Source organism: Pinus tabuliformis, chromosome J (assembly GCF_031772625.1).
Source record: "Pinus tabuliformis cultivar Carrire ecotype Pingquan chromosome J, CPIR1, whole genome shotgun sequence".
Classification (NCBI taxonomy): Eukaryota; Viridiplantae; Streptophyta; class Pinopsida; order Pinales; family Pinaceae; genus Pinus; species Pinus tabuliformis.
Genome location: NC_142295.1, coordinates 120,473,044 through 120,493,475, shown reverse-complemented (window position 1 = coordinate 120,493,475; position 20,432 = coordinate 120,473,044). Strand labels below are relative to the sequence as shown.

At 37.5% G+C, this 20,432-nt stretch overlaps 1 protein-coding gene across 1 annotated transcript; it reads right to left on the bottom strand.

Annotated features, from left to right (window-relative positions):
- Nucleotides 1-1,663: 1,663 nt before the first annotated feature.
- LOC149225858 (uncharacterized) lies at nucleotides 1,664-2,965 on the bottom strand. Its single transcript, XM_089380038.1, has one exon. It carries the CDS (start codon nucleotides 2,963-2,965, stop codon nucleotides 1,664-1,666), a length of 1,302 nt encoding a protein of 433 aa, XP_089236164.1.
- Between the last annotated feature and the right edge of the window lie 17,467 nt (nucleotides 2,966-20,432).

Here is a 20,432-nt window from a genome sequence, read left to right as displayed (position 1 = left end):
CTTCGTTATCGCCAATGTGCTTAATGTGAGTTACCCCTCTGCCATGTAGATACCTTATAAGGTCTGCAGATAATCTATGGGCATTGCCACAGCCAACCCACGGGTCCATTCCAATTCGTACTGCATTACCTTCACTTATACGCCAAGTTATTCCTTCTCGCAGCAGTGGTAATGAGCCTATGACTGATTTCCAGATATTGGATATGTTTTGGCTTGTTCCATGCTGCAGACGGAACCAGTCCATTACATTCAGTGGCTTGATGTATTTTACGTGTGCAACTCGAGTCCAGAGACTATTAGTGGTGAGGAGCTGCCACCCAAGTTTGGCTGCTAATGCTCTGGAGAATAGATCAAGCCTCTTTATGCCCCATCCTCCCCAACGTTTGGGTTTAGCAATGGTGTCCCATTTAACCCATGCAAAAAGCTTCCCCGGTTGGTGACCTTTCCATAGAAATCTACAGCAAATACTTTGAAGGCGTCTCAATATACCTTTTGGTATCCAGGCCAAGGTCATCCAATAGACTGGAGTGGCTTCAATAACTGCTTTAATGAGAACCAATCTGCCTGCTCGAGAGAGATATTTGTGGTACCATACCTGTAGCCTTTTTTCCACTTTCGCTATTAGCCAAGTCCAGTCTGCTATCCTGTATCCGAGAGGTTTTAATTTAAAACCCAGGTACTTAATACCTTCCGTCAAGTTCAGGGAGGTGAAAGGGAAGCGTAGTACTGCAAAAGTGAATTCATGTTGAGTACATCCGACTGTGGTGATCGTGGACTTGCTATCATTGATCCTCATACCTGTAGCATGCTGGAAAAGAAGGATTAAGTTCTGAAGAGTAGTGGTATCCCCAATGCTGCCATTTAAGAATATCAGAATGTCATCAACAAATAATAGATGAGTGAGATAAAAATTATCCGCAATTTTAATGCCGGTCAGTAGATTCCTATCTCGAGCAGATGTAATAATCCTACTTAATCCTTCCATAATAAGCAAGAATAGTAGGGGTGAGAGCGGACATCCCTGTCTGAGTCCCCTCTCTGAAGTGAAGAAAGAAGTAGCTTCACCATTGAGAAGCACACTATAGGACACATCTGTAATGCAGCTCATTGTCCATTTGATGTATTCGAAGGGAAAACCAAGATGAGTTAGCAGCAGTCTTATATAGAGCCAATTTGTTCTGTCAAAAGCCTTGGATAGGTCCACTTTTAATATCATCCCTTTCTGTTTTTTGAGCTGCAAGGAGTGCATGAGCTCTTGTGTTGTGGCAATAGCTTCATGTATCTGTCTGTGATGAAGAAAGGCGAATTGCTCTGGAGATATGTGCCGAGAAAGAATAGGCTTCAGACGGTTGGCTATAATCTTGGCAATGATCTTGTAAAGGCAGTTACAGAGGGAAATGGGGCGGAAATCATCGAAGGAGACAGGATCGTTCGATTTAGGGATAAGAGCAATGAATGTGGATTTGATGGCTGAGGATATTTTGCCCCTCCTTCTGCTGTTCTCTACAATCTTAAGTAGGTCGTTCCCCAAGATTTCAAAGAAAGCAATGAAAAACTCAATGGTCCACCCATCTGGGCCTGGGCTTTTATCCTTTTTAAACCATTTTAAGGTTGCCTCCAATTCCTCCATAGTCACTTCCTTCAGTAGATCTTCCGAGTCTTCTTATATTACATACCTGGGAAAATGCTCAGCCATCCTCATGATCTCCATGATATTTATATCTCCAGTAGCTTTGTAAATACCCCTGAAGTTCTCTGTTGCTAACCTGGCCAGGTTCTTATGAGATGATACAGGATGTCCTCGCTCATCCCGTAGTTCCCAAATAGTATTGATGGATTTGCGCCCATTGGCAAATTTATGATAAAAATTTGTGTTATCATCCCCCTCTGTGAGCCAAATTTCCCTGCTTCTTAGCCTCCAAATTTCTTCTCTTTCCTTCAGGATATGTGAGCGCTTCGCAATAAGAGAGGAGTATTGTTCTTTGCTCTCAGGGGTGGGGAAGGTCCCAATAGATGAGTCCTCGAATGCAGCAATGACTCTTTCAGCCTCCTTCAGAGTATTGTCATCACGGATACGCTTCTGATGTGCCCAGTTTTTAGATATCTGCTTAAGTTCAGATAATTTTCTAACGAAGCCCTCTGTGTGTTCCTCATTTTCCCTGATATGGTTGTTCTGCCAATAGTTAGTTACCAACTGTATGTAAGAAGGGTCCTTTAACCAAGAGGCGTTAAATTTAAAGGGGCCCTTGATCTTATGATTAATGTCCACCGCTTCTAAAAAAATTGGACGATGGTCCGATATGCCTCCAGTTCCAACCCATTGACGAATTCGAGGGAGTCTGTTGTGAAGTGTCTCTTTGATGAGGAATCTGTCAAGTCTTCTGGCCAAGCTTTGTTCTCCACTGCGGTTGTTAGACCAGGTATACTGTATTCTGGCCGATGGAATATCCACCCACTGGTGTTCCTCCAGTAGATTGGATAAAGTCTCTGATAAGGAGTCTACCTGCGCCAAGTGCCCCCATGATTCATAGAATCCCAGAGAGAAGTTTAAATCGCCTCCAAGAATAATGTTATTTGCCTGAAGTAATTCCGATTCCAGTAAGGTTCTCCAATAATTGGCTCTGTCAGCACAAGGGCCATAGACATTGATGATGCAAATATCCATTTCAACGGAATAAGCAAATATGTCTAGACCATTGAATCCTTTGCCTCCCCAAATGTTCCGGATCTCCATTGCTCTGTTACTAATCCCAATGGCCAAACCTCCGGATCTCCCGGACGCATCCAGTGCATGAAAGGTCCAATTGGGAAGCCAGGAGTTAAGAGTATGGATAAGAGGTTCGGCCAAGCAGAGGGATTCTTGAAGAAAAATAATATCCGGCTGTGATGAGGTTAGCAATCTCCTGAGCGCTAGTTTTTTGGCCAAACTAGCAAACCCACGGCAATTATAGGATATAATCTTCATGAAGGGTGAGAGAGGGGGCCGTTCTTCGCTCTAAGGGCCCTGAAAATAGTTTGTTGTCGCCCGAGGGCAACTTCTTCATCAGCAGTATGTCTAGCTTTGGTGATGCGAGAGGGTCGGCCACGAGAGTTCTTGTGAGTTATAGGGGCGACCTCAGAGTCAAGTCCAACGGCATCGAATCCTCTATCCTTCGATCGGGATCGAAGGGAATATCGGGGGATACCGGGGAGGAAGGAATGGAGAGGGATGCGAGGGAAGATGATATCAGAGATGGCCGGCAAGGGGAAGTCACCGGAGAAGGGAGCGGGATGGAGCAAATGAGGGAGGGATGAGGGGGTATGTCCCGGGGATAATGATAAGTCATCGATGTCGAAGGTGCAGAAATAGGAGATGTGTTTATAATGTGATGAGATGTAATGCCAACAGATATGCAAGAAATAGGAGGCAAAGGAGAGGGGGATGAATTTAACATACCCGTCGTCGCTGTGTGTACTGGAGCTGATGATGTTGGTTGAGGAGCAGTGGATGCTATAGCAGCGTCTGCTATACCTGGAGTGCTTCGGGGATCTCCATCTTCATGTGCATGAGCTTGCTCCTTTTGATTCTTCTCCGGAGTCTGCCTGGGGGAGTGGTCCAGGGGATGCTCGGACTCTCCATCCTGTACATTTCCCTTTGCTTTCCGAAGGAGTGGACAATCCCTGTAAAGGTGTCCCACTTTGTGACATCTACGGCAGCGATACGGGATGCCTTCGTAGTCAATAATTTGTTTGCGTGTCGTGTCTCTCCATTGTATGGTAATGAATTCTTGTAGTCCTCCCCTGGTATCCAGATTGATAAGAATCCGGGCATAAGCCATCATGCCTGTATGCTGGTAGGATTTGTCGTAGTCCATATAGGTGCCAATTGCATTGCCAATCCTCCTGAAGATATCTTCTGACCAGTATTGTAGAGGTAGTCCTGGGAGTCGAATCCAAACGGGCCCGATGCCAATCTGCTTTGTCTCGGGGTCGAATAAGGGAGTCCATCGCTTGAGGAGCACCGGGGCATGTTCAAAGTGCCAGTAAGAGGACAAGACCCAATTGGTATGATCAGCACGAGCGAACCTCAAGGCAAACCATCCCCTCACGAAGGTTTGCACGAAGGGGATGTCCACCAAATGATGACCCCAAACTTCAGCTGCCCAGGTCTTCAAGCGTGCAGCCGAGTAGTTCCGACCTCTGATGCGCCCAACCAGTACTCGATCAGCAAATTCCATTGTCTCACCCCACTGAATGTCCTCCTCAAGCCTGAGAAAGATGTCGTCCGCCTTTGATTTGAAACACCTGTACTTCTTTTTAGGGCCCTGTGAGGGAGGTAGGATATGTGGTCGGCCCAGGGGAGGGGCAGTAACAATCGGCGGTGAAGGAATCTGGTACGATGAGGAGGGGTCACCGATGCCAGTTACAGGGGGGGACCAGAGAGCGGGGGCACGGTGGTGAAGCTTCCCGACGAAAGACCGAGTGACCCAGAGAAACCGGCCGAGACAGTGGGCAGTGAAGGGGTTAATAACGGCCGGGAAATGGAACCAGATGCCGATGGATCTAAACCAGGGTTAGGGTTCAAGCAGCCGGAAACGAAACCGAGGGTAGCCGGAGAGTGAGGGGGGGTAGAGAGCGCAGGCCAAGTAGGTGGTACATCCGGGAGGACCACAGGATATGACCTTGACTGTTCCCCAAGCGAAAACGGAGAGTAGTTTTCGGAGAGGCCCGAACTGTACATACCTTCTGATGTGGAGAAGGATGAGCGCCAGATGGATACCCCCTCCAGCGGGTCTTCGGAGTAATCGACAGCTTCTAGGTCCTCCATTTCGCCAGCTGCGTCTCGGAACGGCGGACACCTCAGAAAGTAGTGAAAACCGGGGAAAATGACAGATCTCAGGATAACGGACCGAGCTGGGCAGGTAATAAACCGTCACGGGGTGTCAACCGGAAGGCGCGGCAATGTAACCCTTCCTTCTTAATAGTCAACCAGCTCGAAACGATGAAGGTGCTAACAGCGGCAGAGGTGAACGGCAGCTGTGCAGTGCGGGTAACGGAGGTCCGGCACGGTTCAGTAAACTGCAGAGGGTTTCTGAAACCCTAACCCAAACCCTCGCGCGTCTTCTCCCATCCAGTCTCCATCTTCTCCCAGTTTCTCCAATAAGAGATTACTTATATATATATATATATATATATATATATATATATATATATATATATATATATATATATATATATATACATATATATATATATATATATATTATTTTTTTGGTGCTAAAAAAACATTAAGAGAAGTGTTACAAGATTACTATAGTTTTTATGACTTAGGATGTTAGGAAGGTCAGTGTTGCAACACATATTTTGAAATTTTAAGTTAATTTGAGTATATGTAGGGCACTTTAGGAGAAAAATCTTTTCATAACTTGTGAATTCTACATCGTAAATTTTGCTACATAGCTTGTGAGGTTTGTATTTTAACAATGCTGACACTTCCACTAAACCATGGAAGAGGAATTATCTAACGATCAAAATGAGTAAGTTATTGAAATCTCGCTCAAATCAGGATTAAAAAGTTATCGGAAGCTCGATTAAATCATGAATAAAATGATCTTGGCTTGGGTAGAAAAAAAAGAAGGAAAATCTTTTTAATGTGTTCTGAATGAAGTATAACTATAATAAAAGCATGAAAACAACTTTTTTATACTATGGAGTGAGGGTGGTGGAAATAATAGGGAAAACATAAAAATATTGTTATGTTTTCTCTATTATTTGGCTTCATTCCCACCCCACTCCATCCCAATAGTATTAAGCCCTAATTATGCAAACAAGGCTTCCAAAATTTTAATTTAATTATGAATAATTATTAGGTGGATGGTAGGGATTTAACCTTGGAATATTATAGAATATTTATAGCAGCCTACACAACTTAAAGGTTGAGATTTATCTCCAAAGTAGTGATTCCCTTTTTGTATTTTTAATTAAATTGATTAATTAAAAAAATCTCATGTGAAAAAGTGTCATATGAAGTAAGTTAGGGTTTTTGGACATGTCAAATTGATAAGTCATGATATTGTAACAAATTCTCTTTATAGATTAATAATCTCCATGGCAAAGTGGGGTAAAATCTCTATGGTTGAGAATGTTGTTCCATGTTTTTTTAAATATATATATATGATTAACTTATATATTAATTATTTTTATATCGCTAGTAATAATAATAATTTAAAATAAAGTTATAATTTAGTTTTTTTACGATTTATTTTTTATTTTAGCAATGTGAGATGTATAATTAAGTATTATGATAGTTATTATAGATTGATGCCTATTAGCTTTTATTAGTTATTTAATTTACATGACTATATTAGAAATATATATAAATTAAAATAAAATAATGCCATTTCAAAAAAGGAAAAAAAAAAATAAACAACTACATGCTAATCTAAAAAACATATAGTTAAACAAATATCTCTCAAATAAACTAAATCTATATAACTCATAAGTATAATCTTTTTTTTTTTTTTGGAAAAAAGAACAATCTCTTTTTTGAACATTTTTTAAACCAATTATTATATTAAAACAAATACAAATTATACATTCCAATCATTTTCATTTAAAAATGATATAAATTCAAATAAGGGAGGTTGCATGGCAACTAGTCCCTGCCTGGAGTGGGAAGGGACTCTGTACAATGAGATTTCTTGGTTTTGAGATAAAGAAATAAAGAATTTATAAACTAATCAAAGTGGTAGCCATTGATGCAGATTAGAACTAGCAAGGAAGTCAGAATAAATAATTAAACCCAAAATAACATGGAAACCATCAAATACTACATGCTTTTCAAAAAAACTGCACAGGTTCCTTATCTTCTTTGGAAATCCAATCTTATTCAAAATAAGATTACACAGATGCTATATCAACTAAGTTAATTAGCTCTTATCTGAGGGAGAATGGTTCTTTAGAACCTTTTACTTTCAAGTGGTTCAATAAAAAAAATTACCGTAGTTAAAAAATTTGTTATAGAGGCAAAGTGAAAATGAAATCCGAGACTATTGATATTTTGAATCGTTGATTATTCATTTTATAATCCCTTTATTATGAAAATAACAGAAGATGTAAAATAATACTATTGGTTATAGATGCAGAGTGAAAATATAAATATGAGAATTTTCGCTTCACATGCTCCCAAAAGTTCACTGCCATTTCATTAAGAAGATAGAAATAACGTTGTGGGATACCAAACCTGATAATGATGGTGATATGATAGGAAGTGATCTGTGTTGGGGTACATTTTTTTTAATCCATGGATCTACTATTACGTGTACCATGTAATGGGATGAGTTCAGTAAAACATTAAAAAAAATAAAAGCAGAGAGGATGAGAATTTAGAAAATCATTCAGGAATGGTTAAAGAAATAATAATCTCATGTAGCCAAATCATATTTCATAAAATAATGCTACTAATAGTAATTAGTTAATTATATTTAACATTGTGACTAGTTAATTAGATTTAACCTTCGTGGTGAGAACCCATCAGTGAATAAATTGGTTGGCAGACAAATGACGAATGAGCAATATTCCACACCAACAACTCAAGACTGTAGAAGTGCTATCTTGCACAGAAATTCAGTACCTATAGCATGTTGTTCAAAATGTTACCAGTTGTAGACAGAGTGGCTCCTGGCACTTGGTGCATCCTGTAAATATCCCAACCCAAAAAGACCACATCGACATTTATTATAGTCTGGCGGCCATAATTTTATAATTTTATTTGTTTAAAAAATGAGACAATTAATATATGAAGAAATAAGTGATAATTGGAAAAAAAAGTGAATAAACATTTGAGGATGCATGATGGCCTTGTATGCAAGGCATGTGCCCCTCCAGCTCGAGTCCACCCAATACATTGACTTTCTCATTAACATAAAACACGTCCTTGAAAGTCTTACTTAGCTTAATAAGAAAAAATTATTGGAACCATCCAGAATCCACATGCCAAGTTACATTGTCTGCTCCACCACCTGGCCATCATGCCTTGAGCCATTTTAAGGCGTATAATCTATGGCATCCTCAATTTTTTTCTGTAGCATCTGGAGATTAAAATTTTTGGAACATCTGGTTCGATTGGATCTAGTTGAAGCGCCCCTTATAATTCAAGTTCCTAAGTTCCAGTTCCCATTCCATACACATAACCAATTGCTTTAGTTTCCCAAGGAAAAGTACCAACAACAGAAGCAAGGGTAACAATACCAATTGTCAAGCTTCCACTAAACGAAATCACCCATGATGTTATGCCATTAGAGCTACCGAGTCAGAGATGTGCTTATTTGGGTTCTGCGTGTACTCTGCTTCTTACGTGGGTTGCATTTCATTGAATTTTTTTCTCTGCAAACATAACATAACACAAATATGACATAGTTAGACGGATACAGAAAGAGATGCAAATCTGTGGAATGACAAGAGATAGTGTTGTGGAATGACAAGAGATAGTGTTAATGATGCTCTGAACTTGAAAAAGGCAGATATTGGAAGAATGTGATTGCCCTGCTGATCAAAAGGGAAGATCGCACTGACATACCATAGATTGGATAAGTCCCCTTTTAGGTGACACAAATATTAATTACACTATCATAGAAAAACGATGCAAACATAAAGCTAGTTTTACTATTTATGTGATAGCATATGAGTTAGGCTTCTATCTTCCAGGTTCATTTTCTTTTTCAATATTTAGAACACCTATAAAGGAATTATCTCACATATTCGATTGAAAATATGGGTGTTTCTCATTGACCAAAGTTATTATGTTCGGTTAAGCATTGTTTGTTTATTTTGAAATATCACATGTCAAAATGCTATATCTTTTATGCATAAGCTACTATGAAAAGTTCATACAGTTCATAGACATTTAATGTTGAACATCCACTCTTAGCCAAGAAATTCTTATGTTATATAAAAGAAGGTTAGTCATTAGTGAACTCAATGATATTTTGTTTCTCAAATCCTAAAAGATCAAACCCATCTGAGAGAAATATGTCCTTAAATATCACATCCATCTGAAAGAAATATGATAGATTGAATGTTATATTGCTTGTGTTTGATTGTAATAGGGCAAAGTCTTTGGACTTGCATGGTGGCAACCTGATGATGATCTAAGTATCGAAACCAAAGTTATTAGCACGTTTGGGTAAATTTTCAGTCGCATTTATCAAGCCGCAAACTGGAAGCGCCATATATTTCTTGTCACCGACTAAAGGCAAAGGCCAAGGGACGTATCCATTTAGTTCTAGGAATAATCAATAGTTCTCGTACCTCTTGTGTTGTTAATAGGTTGGTGGTTATCATCCATACCTACAAGTAATTGGTCAGGTTGATGCTGTTACTGATCCAATTGGTCTGGTTAACACTGTTACTTATCTAAGTTCAACTTATCAACGCAAAAATAAAGGAAAAGAAAAAGGTGAAGCTAGAGCTAGTCATTGACACTGTGGAAAGCTGAACATGGTATAACCGAAAGCTGTCCCATCAAATAAAAGTCATATAAACAGAAGTCCTCCTATAAAATAAAAGTGGCTGAACCAAGTTGATCAAGCAAACAACCTCTTTTCCCCTAAATAAGAAGTGCGAAGAAGTGTGATACCTTCGCGAAAAGATGAAGTTACTACAACTCGTCATTATATATGATTCACCTGTTGAAGATAATATGCGAGGCATAACCCATAAGCATCAACCATAATAGCCATTCAGTCAGAGCAACAATAGCCAATCATAGCTAGCTGATCCTAGACGATCATAGCCAGTCATAGTCATAGTCATACCCGAGAGGCAAGGACCCCATACCCCATCTATGTTGTATATCTGATGTAAGTTTGTTGTATATCTGATAGCAATACAATAGCATATTGTATTAAGACTTCCAAAATAAAAATCACTTACCTCTATGTTTGTGTTGATTCAAGTTTGTTGTATATCTAAGAATCGAATATCTCTTTGTTCTAATTCAAATTTTCTGTATATCTAATTGCTATATCGTATTGTGATGCAGGTGTGTTCACGAAGCGAACAAACCAGTCACCAAACAATAAGAAATAGAAACAAGAAATAGCTCTGAAAGAGAGGTTGCTTGTTGATTTTAGAAAATAATCAACCTTATGAAATGTTCACTCACAGTTTTATGTGAGACGCACAGACCGTGGTTGACATGCACATGGCCAACACATGCAAATAGCCATGTGGTTTGGCGTTGTATGGTACATGTGTTGTGGCATGCCCATATTACTTACACATGCCCATATTACTTAACCAAGAGATACATACCGATATTAGCAACTAAAAAAAACAAACATTTAATGTTAGCGAACTAATGCTAGCATTAGTTTCATGTTTCAGAAATATGTGTTGGAAACAATACTGAGAGGGGTGGGGGGGGTGTATCAGTATTAGCAAGTCAATAATATTTCATTTCAGATTTATATACGCTACTTTAGTTAATCAAGCTTGCGTGTATACGCAATTGTATTTAAGGCAACTAGCGTATACCCTTCAAACTTATAACTTAGTTAATTCATCATATGTTGATCTTTAATCTGTGCATCAAAACCATATAAACAGTAACCAAGTGCAGTAAAAACAGAACAGACAATCACACACATGAACACAAGATATAAGGTGGATTCCCAATGTGGGTGAAAAACATCTGCTGCAATAGTCTCTATCTTCTTTTAATAAGAAACTTCTTTTTACAATTTTTGTCTTGGTGCAGTCTTATACCAGTACGTAGGCTTCTACCAGCAGAAGGCTACAACCTTCTCTCATTCTCTAGCTTCTCCTGGAAGGGAGCTACAACCCCCTAGCTCTTGTACTAGCTGATGTGTTTACTAGTACGTAGGTGCTGGCCTACAAAAGGCTACAACCTTCTCTTTTCCAGGGACCACGTTTCATAAATTTTCAAACTGGATCCATCAAATATATCTGCATCAATCAATCTCCTTTGCACCAACCAAAACTAAATCAGTCAATCACTTCTCAGAATGCTGTAACCAGAATACAGTAACAGTAACCAGAACCCAAGCTAGAACTCAGAACACCGCAACAACAAACAGAAGTAGCTAAAACATATTTTATTAGGTATACTCTACTTTAATGTGTCGAACCTGCATACATATGTCGTTTTCTCAAGGCGAACCTGCGTATACGTTGTTTTGATATGCAGAACCAACGTGTATATGCGCATCTGCTAAAGTGAACCTGTGTACAGATCTGTAAATGATGATTTAAACTTTACAACAATTCCAGACATCAGTTATACCCAGATCATCATATTTACAGATTACAATAGATAAAAGATCAAAACCACACAAAGATACTTTTCTTCAAGCCTTAAGATCTTGACCCATCAATAGAACTTATCCTTCATCAAGCGCTCAGGTTCATCCTTGATTCAGATCCAGCTGTGCACCATAACCCAATAACCTGTATTCTAGATCTTACTCTTCATTAGATATTCAATTCATGAGTGACTTTGCCTAATGATCTTCTCCTCCTCTTATAGTCTTAGGCCTTACTTAATACCATGGTCCAAAACCACTTAGAATCAATACCTTGGACCAAATACCTAGGTTCAACACTTCGGACAAGATACCTTGGACCAATACCATGGATCAAAATACCATGGACAAAATACCACGGACCAAAGCTAAGTTTTCCAACATGTACGTGCCTTTCCTTCTGTGAAAGTGTGTGTGTACGCTATACGCGCCTTTTGGTCTGTGAACCCACGTGTACACGCAGCTTGGTCAATAGGGAACCTGCATATACCTTTCTTTCTTCATTCTGTGAGCTTGAACTGTGGTCTGTCATCTGTGTGAGTTGCCATCAAGGACAACACCTGTGTCATAGAGCCAAATCTATATCATAATGCCAAAAATCTCCCCCTTTGGACTTGATGGCAACCCCAAGTCACTATCCCCCTTTGTCATCAAGGGCAGAGGGTTATGCTCCCCCTGAGTAAATGTTGAATTCTCTGATATGTTGAAGTGTGTTTTCCATGCCCCCCCTGAATGTAAGCAAGGTCTGCAAAAAGATGACTCTATTCATACATCATAAAGGACCTTCCTATCACTAATGACTCATACATACATCCATCTCCCAACCAAGTGGTTATATACCAAGTTTTACTCATCCAACCAACCAAGTGGTTATATACCAAATGTTTATACATGTCAGAACAAGAACATTACATCATCCATCCCATGCATAGTGCAGAAACAAAATAGGTCATTTCATGACCTTGACAATAACAGATATACATGACATAAAGACCAAATATCTTAAAACAAGACTATGATAGTTATCAGTAACTATCATTAGCAACATCTGTCAATCACCATCCAGACTAGCAACCATGATCTTCCCTTGAACCTGTTCCACCTGTGCTAGATGATCACTGTCAGACCCATATCAGACTCCTTTCATCCACTGTTTTTCTTCAAACCAACATATACGCGACTATATCCACATCAACCGGCGTATGTACGCAGATACACTTCATGAAACTTGTGTACAACCACTTTTCTCTGAAATAGATAAGTTTTAATAGCAAGATGATGCATCAACTGCTCCCAGCTTCCATCTGAGATATTCAAATGTCTCTCTGGGCAGTGGTTTGGTGAATATATCAACAACCTATTCTTTGGAGGGAACATACTCCAATTTGACCTTTTGTTCAAGCACTTGTTCATGTAGAAAATGATATTTGATGGGTATGTGCTTGGTCTTGGAATGCATGATTGGATTCTTTGAAATATTGATTGCACCTATATTATCACATAGAATGGAGATGGGTGGAGTACATGAGATCTAAATGTATTGCAATGTTTGCATTATCCAAAGGAATTGTGTGCAGCAAGATGCAACAACCACATATTCTACTTCAGTTGTAGATAATGCAATTGAACTTTGTTTCTTGCTGAACCAAGACACTAATCTGGAACCCATGTAGAATGCACCACCACTAGTGCTTTTTCTATCATCCACGCTTCCTACCCAATCTGCATCTATATATGCATGAAGTGTAAGATCTGTATCCCTAGGATACCATAAACCAAAATGTTGAGTTCCTTGAAGATATTTGAAGATCCTTTTGACTGCCTGAAGGTGTGATTCCTTTGGATTTTCTTGGAATCTTCCAACTATTCCCATTGCATGCATGATGTCTGGTCGGGTACCTGTTAGATAAAGAAAACTACTAATCATGGATCTGTAGGTTGGTTGATGTACTGCTGCTGATTCATCATTTGAGCTGAGACTGCATCCTGTTACCATGGGGGTACATACTAGTTTAGAATCTTCCATGTCGTATTTTTTCAAGATCTGCTTGAGATACTTGGTTTGTGATAGAAAAATACCATCTTTATTTTGTTGAATTTGTAGGCAGAGAAAATATGTGAGCTCACTAAGCAGGGACATTTCAAATTCTTGCTGCATTACCAAAGCAAAGTTTTGACTCATGGCTTCTTCATTGCTACCAAAAATGATATCATCAACATATACTACAAGTATTAGTAATTTATCATTATCAATCTTTGTATATAGATTGCTATCAGCTGATCCTTTTGAAAAACCTTATTGATGGAAGTATTTGTCAAGACGGTAATACCAGGCCCTTAGAGCTTGTTTTAGACCATAGAGAGCCTTTTTGAGTCGGCATACAAGTTTTGGATCATTTCCAAGGATGAATCCATTTGGTTGCTCAATATATACTTCTTCTTCTAAGTCTCCATTAAGAAATGCATATTTTACATCCATTTGGTATACTTTGAATTTCTTAAATCTAGAAAGAGCAAGGACCATTCTTATGGCTTCAAGTCTAGCAACTGTTGCAATTCTTCAAAATCTATACCTTCTTGTTGAGCATATCCTTTACAAACAAGTCTGGCCTTGTTTATGATAACTTCACCATTTTCATTTAGCTTATTTTTAAATATCCATTTGGTTCCTATGATATTCTTATCATGAGGTCTAGGAACTAATTCCCAAGTATTATTCTTTTCAATTTGCTCAAGTTCTTCATTCATGGCCTTGACCCAACATTCATCTTTGCATGCTTCATTTACATTTTGAGGTTCGATGGAGGAAAGCAATGCTAGATAGCTTGAAGCTTCTGTAATAGTTCTTCTTGTCTACACACCTGCCTCTTTTTGTCCCAAAATTTGAGTCTCTGGATGATTTTTTTGAACATACCTGGATGGAGTCTTTTCTTCTTCCGTTATCTATTCTTCTAGTGCTTCATTGGTTTCTTCTTCTTCAGAATTAATCTGATTTGATGTGGAAGGATAATCCTCATCTTCTTCACACTCTTCGGTTTTTACCTGCTTTGGATTTTTTCCTGCTTCATCAACCACAACATCAATACTTTCAATAATTTTCCCAAGTCTTTTATTATAACACTTATATCCTTTACTTTGGGAAGAGTAACCAAGGAGAATGCCTTCATCTGCTCTAGGTTCATACTTGTAAAGTTTTTCATCAATTCTTTTGATGTAACATTTTCTTCCAAAAACTTTGAAGTATTTTACAGTAGGAGTCTTACCATACCAAAGTTCATGTGGAGTTTGAGTGCTGTTTACCCGAACGTTTGCTTTGTTGAGGATAGTGACGGCAGCAAATGCAGCTTCACCCCAGAAGGTTGCAGGAGTTCCAGACTCATCTAGCATGGAATAAGCCATTTGTTGAATAGTTCTGTTCATCCTTTCTACCACTCCATTTTGCTGAGGAGTCCTTGCGGTGGAGAATTCTCTTTTTATTCCATGTTCTTCACAAAAGTCGAAGAATTCATCCGAGGTAAATTCCCCTCCTCGATCAGATCTGAGGCATTTGATTTTGCGATCTAATTCATTTTCAACCAAAGATTTGAAGGCTTTGAACTTTTCAAATGCTTCATCTTTATGCTTTAGAAGTCCTATCCAGCACATTCTGGAAAAATTGTCAATGAACAATATAAAGTATTTTTCTACACGAGGTGACTTTTTCCTTGATGGACCACATAAATCAGTATGAACAAGTTCAAGAGGCTTACTAGCTGATCCTTCCTTCTTAGGGAAATGTGCTCTGGTTTGCTTACCAAATTGACATGATTTGCATATTGTATTTTCTGGAATGTTGATATTAGGAAGATCACGAACAGCCTGGAATTTGCATGCTTTCCTTATTTGTGGGAAGCTTAGATGCCCCAATCTTCTGTGCCATAGCTAGTGTTCATCATTTTTGCTTAGATAACATTGTTGTTGTCCTCCCTTGAGTATGTATAAGTTGCTTGGGGTTCTTATGCCTTTGATCATGGTTTCTCCTATATCAAGCTCACGAACAACACATCCATTTGATCGAAATACTACTTCATTTCCTTGATCACACATTTTACTGACACTCAATAGGTTATGCTTTAGACCATCAACATACATAACATTCCCAGCTTTAACCTTTTCTTTTAAGCGAACAAAACCTTTACCTTTTCTTACAGCAGGGTTGTCATTTCCAAATGAAACCTTCTTTTCCTTTTCTAAGGCATTGTATGACTAAAGTTTTTCTTTATCACCTGTCACGTGTTTCGAGCATCCACTGTTGATGTACCACTGATTTTCTTGTCCTTCTGCATACAAGGCTATGCCACATCTTTGTGTTTGTGGTTCTTTCTTTCTCCATATTTTGGAACTCAATGAAGTTTTCTCCTTCTGAGATGTTTCCTGAAATTTACTCCTGCATTCAGAATCTTCATGACTGAAGTTGTTACAGATAGAGCATTCTATTTCATTTTCAAGAAGCGAAAAGTTATTATAGGTCCTTTTCATGATCCCTATCACATTCCTTTGATTTCGTGCTTCTCTAGTCATGATGGTCTTGTAGGCAACACATTGAGCAGCTTTGTGTCCAAAGTTATGACATGAAAAACATTGGCCATTAAAGAAGTTCCTGCGATTATTGAATCTACAGACCTAGTGATTGTAGTTTCCATTGACATTCATTATTGAAGCAAATTGCGTATGATTTACCTGAGGTTGGTTGTAACTTCTGTTCATCCTTGAAATAGATTGAACCAATTTTACTTGGTGAACTTCTTTATGCCTTTGCTGATGATTGTCAAATTGTTCAGTGCTCTTTGCTGCATCAAGATAGATTTTAGTGGAGGTTGACGGCTTTTGTGCTTGAGATGCTTCTTCAGTATATCCAAGACATGTCTTTATAAGAGGAGAACGCTGCACTTTGATAATTTCATCTAAATTTTTTGATCCTTTAGAAAATCTGAGATTGAAAGCTTTTGTTTTCTCAATATCTTTCCTTAAACCCACAATTTCACATTCTAGTTTTTCATTGTGTTTTTCTCTTTCAGCAAGTTGGAATGTGAGAGTATCTATAATCATATTCTTTTCTTTTAAATAGTTTTTGAGTTTAGATATTTCTTCATAAAGATTATCTTCATCTAAAGCATCCAAGAAATCATCATCTTCAAAAGCCATCAGAAGTCTATAGTCATTATTATCTTCATCACTATTTGATAAACCATCACTATCTTCATGCGTATAATAGCTCTTCTTACTTACACTTTGTTTTCTATTTCATTTTGTTGATTCCTTACCTTTATCAAGCTTATCTTTATGAGGACCTTTGGCAGCATAGTGACCCACTCTTCCACAAGCAAAACATTTGGAAGGTAGTTTACCTCTGAATCTTCCAGAACCCCGTTGAAGGTTCTTGACAAAGTTTGCTTCTTCCTCTTCTTCTGAAATATGTCCTGATTCATTGAGTTCTTCTCTTCCTGAAGCTTTGAATGCGGCTTCTCTCATGTCTGATGGACCTCCTTTTCTCATTTCGAACACAGTTAAGATTCTGTGCAGCTGTGTCATAGTGATACTCTGAAGATCCTACTTTTCTTCTATGGCAAAAACTTTTGATTCAAACTTAGTAGACAAGGATCTTAAAACCTTTTCAACTAAAGTAACTTCTTTTATCTCTCACCCAAGTTCTTCAATGCAATTAACAATCTCATCTATACGTAAGAAGTAATTAGCTATACTTTCATCATTGTGCATTTTGAGAGTTTCATATTGAATTATGAGAGATTGTAGTTTTGCACGTTTTACCTGATTGTCTCCTTCATAGATTAGAACAATCTTGTCCCATATTTCTTTAGCCGTTTTTAGCTGCATAACCTTGACAAATTCTGATTGTGACAGACTCCCCAATAATGTATTGACAGCCTTGGCATTGGTTTCATATTGCTTTTTACTTGTCGTATCTGTAGGAATTGCTGATGGAAATGTATATCCTCCTTCCACGATTTCCCAGACATCTGTTCCAAGAGATTGAAGATATGTTGTGGTTCTTACCTTCCAATAAATGAAGTTGCTCCCATCAAAGATTGGTGGTCTAATGGATCCCTCTCTTTAATGGTTACTCATGATGATAGATCTTCCTTCAAGCGATCAAGCTTCTTTTGAAGGACCTGCTCTGATACCAATTGTTGGAAATAATACTTAGAGGGGGGGTGAATCAATATCATCAAGTCAATAATATTTCATTTTAGATTTATATACGCTACTTCAGTTAATCAAACTTGCGTGTATACGCAACTGTATTTAAGGCAACTAGCGTATACCCTTCAAACTTATAACTTAGTTAATTCATCATATGTTGATCTTTAATTTGTGCATCAAAACCATATAAACAGTAACCAGGTGCAGTAAAAATAGAACATACAATCACACACATGAACACAAGATATAAGGTGGAAACCCAATGTGGGTGAAAACCACCTGCTGCAATCGTCTCTATCTTCTTTTAATAAGAAACTTCTTTTTACAATTTTTGTACTGGTGCAATCTTATACCAGTACGCAGGCTTCTACCTGCAGAAGGCTACAACCTTCTCTCGTTCTCCAAATTCTCCTGGAATTGAGCTACAACCCCCTAGATCTTGTACTAGCTGATGTGTTTACTAGTACGTAGGTGCTAGCCTACAGAAGGCTACAACCTTCTCTTTTCTTCTAGGGACCACGTTTCATAAATTTTCAGACTGGATCCATCAAATATATTTGCATCAATCAATCTCCTTTGCACCAACCAAAACTGAATCAATCAATCACTTCTCAGAATGCTGTAACCAGAATATAGTAACAGTAACTAGAACCCAAGCTAGAACCCAAAACACCGCAACAACAAACAGAAGTAGCTAAAGCATATTTTATTAGGTATACGCTACTTCAATGTGTCGAACCTACGTACATACGCTGTTTTCTCAAGGAAAACCTGCGTATACGTTGTTTTGATATGCAGAACTAGCATGTATATGCACCTCTGCTAAAGTGAACCTGCGTACAGATTTGTAAATGATGATTTAAACTTTACAACAATTCGAGACATCATTTATACCCAGATCATCATATTTACATATTACAACATGCGCCAGTTATTCAGATAAAAGATCAAAACCACACAAAGATACTTTTCTTCAAGCCTTAAGATCTTGACCCATCAATAGAACTTATCCTTCATCAAGCGCTCAAGTTTATCCTTGATCCATATCCAACTATGCACCATAACCCAATAACCTGTATTCTAGATCTTGCTCTTCATTAGATATTCAATTCATGAGTGACTTTGCCTAATGATCTTCTCCTCCTTTTATAGTCTTAGGCCTACTCAATACCATGGTCCAAAACCACTTAGAATCAATACCTTGGACCAAATACCTAGGTTCAACACTTCGGATAAGATACTTTGGACCAATACCATGGATCAAAATACCATGGACCAAATACCACAGACCAAAGCTAAGTTTTCCAACATGTACATGCCTTTACTTTTGTGAAAGTGCATGTGTACGCTATACATGCTTTTGGTCTGCGAACCCGCGTGTACACGCAGCTTGGTCAATGGGGAACCTGCGTATACCTTTCTTTCTTCATTCTGTGAGCCTAAACTGTGGTCTGTCATTTGTGTGAGTTGCCATCAAGGACAACACCTGTGTCATAGAGCCAAATCTGTATCATAACGCCAACAATATGAATCAAACAAATCTGGTTAACCATGATATTATACCCTTTTTCATGATATTATAATGTCTTTGCCTCGGGAAGAGGCCAAATAAGATGATAAAAAATCTTATTGGTCATGGGATTCAAGGCGTCAACATGATAGGTTGAATGCCCATACTTTATTAAACATGGAGTCTAACTTTAGCTTAGATTGACATAGACTAATGCCAAGACCATAAAAAAGATTACTATAGTCCCATGCCGGTGACGACAGGGACTAATAAGATAAATATATAAAATCTATAATCTTTTATTCATTTGATTAAACATTTATGACTATAATTAAATTTATTTAAAAATACCATTATGACTTGCAAGGGATAGCTCATTAGCTCACTTGGTCGAGTTCCTATTGTTAAGTACCTTCTTTATCAAGAGGTCACGGGGTCAAATCTCGAATGCCCTTGGGGTTAGGCCTTGCTAGTTTGACTGAAAAGTAGATCCCTTTGGGTTAGTGTGTTTATTTTGGAATAGTATTTTTAGAATTTTATTTTAATTATTGATAGTTATTAAATTTCACTAAATATTTTAAAATATTCATAATAGTATACACAAATCAATGATTGAGAATTATCTTCAAAGTAGTTATGTTATTGTTAGATCTAAGACTTTTGTGATCCATAATGTAGAAGAAAGTATTTTAGATTAATCACATTAATCCTATCAATGTGATTAATCTGAAAGACTTTCTTCTAGTTATGTCATTTTTTTTTTTAATTAAATTAATTAATTAAAAAATATCATATGAACCAGTGCCTTATGAAGTAAGTTATGATTTTTTGGGTATGTGGTATTGTAAGTTATGCTATTGTAACAAAGTCTCTTTACAAATTAAGATTCTCCATGGTTAGATAGAGGTAAATTTCTATGGTTAAGAATCTTGTTTCATGTTTTTCTAATTTTGTATATGTTTTACTTATATATTAATTATTTTTATAATTACTAATAATAATAATTAAAAATAAAGTTATAATTTAGTTATTTTTAATGACTCTTTATTTTTTATTTTAGCAATGTGATATGTATAATAACGTAAGTATTTTTGTGTTTATTATAGATTGATATCTATAAACATTTATAAAACATTTAAATTACATAACTATACTAGTGATACATATAAATACAAATACAAATATGCTATTTCAAATTAAAAAACAACCACAGCCCGATTTAGTATACATATTGAACAAATATCTCTAAAATAAACTTGATCTAACCAACTTCTAATTAATAAAAATAAACTATTTTTTAACTTCTTTTTCACCAATTGTTACAATAAAACAAATAAAACCTATACATTTTAATAATTTTCATTTATTAAATAATTTAAAGTCAAGTGAGATAAATACAGAAAACCTATAATTTGTTA